Source organism: Otolemur garnettii, unplaced genomic scaffold (assembly GCF_000181295.1).
Source record: "Otolemur garnettii isolate 467f Iridium unplaced genomic scaffold, OtoGar3 scaffold00315, whole genome shotgun sequence".
NCBI lineage: Eukaryota > Metazoa > Chordata > Mammalia > Primates > Galagidae > Otolemur > Otolemur garnettii.
In genome coordinates, this window is record NW_003852710.1 from 465,326 (window position 1) to 470,692 (window position 5,367).

The following is a 5,367-nucleotide window of genomic DNA, read 5'->3' on the forward strand; positions in this document are numbered from 1 at the left end:
CTAACAACAGTGACCGCCTGACTCCGGCCCCACCGGGCGGCTGAAGGTCAGCCGCACAGCCTGCTGGGAACGATGGTGTTGGCACCCAATGGACGAGGGGGTCGGGAGTGCCTTCCTTGAGACCCACCGACGGCTGTCTTTTTTTTTGGAGACAAGAGTCTCACTATGTCACCCTCGGTAGAGTGCTGTGGCATCACAGCTCACAGCAACCTCAAAATCTTGGGCTTAAGCGATTCTCTTACCTCAGCCTCCCAGGTAGCTGGAACTACAGGCGCCTGCAACAACGCCCGGCTATTTTTTCTTGCTGTTGTCATTGTTGTTTAGCTGGCCCAGCCAGGTTCGAACCCGCCAGCCTGGGTGTATGTGGCTGGCACTGTAACCACTGTGCTACTTTTAGGTCCCATTAGTCGCTGCCAGTTTTGGGCTGGCCTGCCCTGAACAAATTCCCTTTCCTGGTCTTCATCGTCCCCTAATGATTCTGGCCTCAAAAGCCTCATCTGAAAATTGGGGGGCACTGCCATGCCTGGTTGAAGACAAGAGTGAAAGCAGATAACCCTCTGGAGGCCTGATCCTCTTAACTGAGGACTGTAGGCCAGGCAGAGTGGGCAGCTTGGGCTCAAATGTCAGCGTTTGATCAGCCCAGCCACCCTTTGTTCCTGCTCTAGTTTACAAGATGCTAAGCTGGGGTGTAAACTGTGTGTCCCCACTGCTTCACTCCCGGCACAGGTGGCTCTAAGCAGATTTTCCAATTCCATTAACCTATTTAAAAACTGACAATTACTCATTCCCACTCTCACTGCAGATTCACGTGACTCAGAAGTTTACCTTTAAGATGAAACTTAACACCTAATCTCTGTCCCCCATTCTCCCTTGTTCTCTGAGACTGAGACCCTACCCACTAACTTATCTCCACAGTTCAGAAAACTATTGTGCACACACTGGGTTGTGTGGTGAAGCACTGGACTTTAACTCCTGCATCTTTGTTGCCACCGGTTCTTTTTTAAACTCTACACGTGCTTAATGCTGAATAGACTGGAGACCTTTGAGGACACAGATGAGATGCGATGGTAATCATATCTGCACACCAGAGCCCAGATAGCATCTGTGATGGAGACATACTGAGTAAAAAATCTAGTTTCTCATCCCTGCTTCCCCACTTCAGTCACTCAGAGAATTGACAGCATGGGCTTTGGAATCAGGCAGATAAGTTTAAAGTCGTGGCTTCCAGTGTTAAAGCTCTGTTACATGGCCACGTCATTCATTCTCTATATCGTTACCATCATCATCATTACAGTTAACAAGGGCTTTTACATATTCTTTCCCCATCACCACTCTCCAAGGTTAGTCTTGAAATCTCTAGTTTACAAAGGAGGAAACAGAAGCTAAGAAAGGTAGAACAAGTTGCTTATAATCAAACCACTTTAAGTGGGAAAGATATTTAAATCTGGGACACAATACAAAAATCCAATCTTATTCCACATTCCACAGTGCTTCTACATTTTAGCCTCATCTCTAAAATTAGTGTATTACCCATCTGGTAGACCATGGAGACTGAATAAAATAGTATGAAAAGTGACAACCATGGGAACTTTGGGGGCCCTAAGTTCCCTCCCCTTTCTAATATAGTTTGCATATTTTCTAACCCTATTATCTCACCAACCCCCTAAATCAATCCTAATGAGTGGCAAGTAGATCTGGACGCTCCAAAGGAAAAAAAAAAAAAAAAAACAAGATATTTAACAAACATTGACTCAGACCCCACATTGAGCTAAGGCTCAGACCAAAAAACTATGTCTGCAAGTAACCTAAGGAAGGGAAGAAAGATGCACAAATAAATGAATAGGGAAAAGTAGGTAACCAATAAGTGCCTTCTGCTGCTACTCAGTCACTCTCACAGAGTAGGGCAAACCACTGATCTGGGAGCTGTATAAAACTGTTGATTCTGTGTGTGAGTAATGCCTGGTTCAATCTTATGGTACCCAAGGAAGAAGTTAGTGACTTAAGGATTGGTGAGGCCAACATGGCCGGCCTACATGATTGTGCCATGATCACAAACTGAATACTCAACAGCAAGACAACACTACACACACACAAAAAAGACTAGAACAGGGGTGAGCCATCCATGTGGCCAGTGGCTACTGCACTGGACAAGGCAGATACAGAGCACTCCCATCAGTGCAAAGTTCAACACAGCAGCACTGCTGGAGAGGCTGGCATCTCCATCAGCACTTCTCCCTGTTACCAGAGTTCATTCTGCTGCCTCTACAAGACAAAGATGGAAATGGATGCCTGAAAGCCAGGGTCAGCAAACTGTTTCTGTAAAGGGGCAGAGAGAAAACATCTTAGTCTCTGTAGGCCATCCAGTCTCTGTCACAATTACTCAACTCTGGCATTGGAGGCAGGGTGAAAGCGGTCACAGACAACACATAAATGAATGGGTGTGGTTATGTTCTAATAAAACTTTACTTACAAAAATCAGGCCAGTGGTGTGGCACAGTTCGCCAAACCTTGCCTTAGAGGACTTATAGAGGCATCTTCAGAATTCAGTACAATCAGTGGAAATCTCCTCTCATATTGCTAAGACTTATGAAGGATAAACTCATTTTCTTTCTCTTTTATCTGCCCAAGCCCTACGTTAGGGCTCCTATTCATGTAATGAAGACTCCTGGTCCACTCCCTGCCCACCCATGAAAACCACAAACAGATTTCTTCTCTAACAAGCCCTAAATCATATTGTGACCATACCAAGGTGAATTAAAGCAATTGTAATTAAAAACCAACCAACCAATCACTGTGAAACATTTATTTTTGTTTTATAGTATTAAGCATGATTAAAATCAGTGCAGAAAAATACTAAGTACATTGGGTAAGGGTGAGCTAGGCATTATTAATAGTATTTGCTTTTCTTGATCCAGTTAAGACCACGAGTATATAAGACATCATCACTGACTCAAGGATGCGGCTGAAGGGTGAGATGTGAACCTCCTGCATATTCTACTGGCCTCCAAAGGCGTTCAGGGGATCATCAAATATGTCAGACACCTTGTGTTCAGATCTTGGTTCAGGTGCTGCCTGTGTAGACCGGCTTTTTGGTTTGCTTGTTTTAACTTGGGCACCAGAGGAGAAGATATCATCTTTAAAAAGAAAAAAGAAAAAGATTTGCAAAACAAGCAAGAAAATGGGCATTTTTAAGACACATCAAAACAAACCATCAAAGATCCAATTCTGGAACAGTACAGATACCCAAAGATATTAACACAGAACCCAAACTTCTTAAGATTTTCTGGTCCTGGCTTGGTTAGTAATTATAGTTTATATTTACATACAAGTCAGAATTCTCTTTAGGCACAATTTTCTCAGCTCAGAAGGGTGTGTATGTGCACAAACAGGAGGGGAAACAGGGAAGGGTGCCTGGATCTCCACAGCTCAGCCCATGACCTTACTACCTGTGACACTGGACTTCTACCTTCTTTTCACACAGAGTTTTAAAAGGCAAGATCAATAAAAATATGGAAAAAGAAATCCAATATAGGATCCATTCTCTTTTAGAATAAATTCATGGATTTGAGGCAATAGTTAAGTGTATCTGTAAGTACATTTGGGTTTAGTGTTTCACTGACTCTAAAGCTCCTCTTAGTTATGTTACTTACCCAGTAATAGTACTGCTAGGATTTCCTACCAGGATTTTAGCTGAAATTTGTACATAGATCTTAAAGACCACAGGCTTAGTGGTAATAGAGAAAACTTAGAAACAATCTAGATTTTCACCAATAGGTTAACGGATGAACATAAAACAGTAATACACAACCACTGACACAACAGATCTGTGTGTACTGACATGAAGAGACATTCAGTGACTAAAAAGAAGAGAACAGATAAAGTATATTCTTTTTTTCAAAGAGTATATATTGGGCCGGGCACAGTGGCTCATGCCTGTAATCCTAGCATTCTGGGGGGCCGAGGCGGGTGGATTGTTTGAGCTCACAAGTTCAAGAACAGCCTGAGCAAGAGCAAGACCGGGTCTCTAAAATGTAGCCGGGCATTGTGGCAGGCACCTACAGTCCCAGCTACTTGGGAGGCTGAGGCAAAAGAACTGCTTGAGCCCAAGAGTTTGAGGTTGCTGTGAGGTATGATGCCACAGCTCTCTACCAAGGGTGACAAAGTGAGACTCTGTCTCAAAAATAAATAAATAAATAAATAATAAATGACTATATATTTATATGTATACAAACATATAAACATCACCACGTCTGAAAGGATATATACAAAACTGTTAACATTGGTTATCCCTAGGGGTTGTTTTTCACTTTTTACATTTTCTGAATTATATGAATCTAGTACATTAGGCATATACTACTTTTCTGTTCATAAAATAAAAAAATGAAGTCTCTTCTGCACCCGTGTAGTGAGAAGCAGGGGGAGCCAGCATATGACTGGCTGGGTGAACACACCCAGGTGGCTCTGCAGCACCAGCAGTCCTCCAGTTAGTCTCAAGGTCTAGACTAGGGGTGGGGGATACAGTAGGAAGTGTCTGTTTGGCCTCAGCCCAACTCCTCTCTACCAACACAGGTATTATCAGAGGCCATTTGGGGGGGGGCATCAAGTATTTAGTCTGCCTATTAACAAAGTAGAAGCTGTATCATGAAGGGAAGACATGTTCATAAACACTGAAGACCTCTGCAAGATGCAAAGTCTGAGTTACAACCTGTATAGTCCTGCCCTCCTCCCAAAGGGCCACTGACACTCACTCTCCAGCTACAACCCTGACCCAACCAGCTGATCACACCCAAGGCAGCCACCTCAGCCTGCTTCAGCACATGGAGTAGCTTCTGATGGATCCTCCTTTCAGAGCCTCAGAGTGTTTGCCACAGATGGTTGCCAGGGTACACGAAGATAAAAGTTAAATTATACCGAAAGCCCAAATCCTGGGTACCTCCAATTCCTTGATATCCATCATACCAAAAAATTCTCCACCAAAATAACCAACCTATTTACTTATCTACTCTCAGCTTAACTCAGGATTAAACTGCAAACCGAAGGAAACCCACAAGGGAGCATTTTCCAGGAAAGGGCCAAGCAGGAGAAATACCAAGTGACAGAATGATAATGATTCTCTAGGCCAAATGTAGAAAATCAAACTTACCCATATCGTCATCAAATATAGACTTGGCTTCCACTTTCTTTTTGGACTTTTCTTTTGGTTTTACAGTTAGGTCAGCAAAGATATCAATGTTATCATCAAATAAGTTAGAGTCCAATGTTCTCTCCTTCTCTCTTGTTTTTTGAGAGGGTTTAATTGCTTCTGTAGCAAATATATCATCCTTATAAAGCAAAAAACCAAGGAAAATAATTATAAGTCAATTTTTT

The 5,367-nt window shown here is 42.8% G+C and overlaps 1 protein-coding gene across 1 annotated transcript in view; it reads right to left on the reverse strand.

The window, feature by feature from the left end:
• Positions 1-2,788: 2,788 nt before the first annotated feature.
• Positions 2,789-5,367, reverse strand: part of WASHC2C (WASH complex subunit 2C) — a 60,247-nt gene continuing 57,668 nt past the window's right edge. The window contains exons 30-31 of the mRNA XM_012813844.2: positions 5,144-5,353; positions 2,789-3,134 (exon numbers count right to left, since the gene is read on the reverse strand). Of these exons, the coding sequence (XP_012669298.2) occupies positions 2,995-3,134; positions 5,144-5,353 (350 nt within the window). The 3' untranslated portion in view covers positions 2,789-2,994. The remainder of the gene's footprint in view (positions 3,135-5,143; positions 5,354-5,367) is intronic.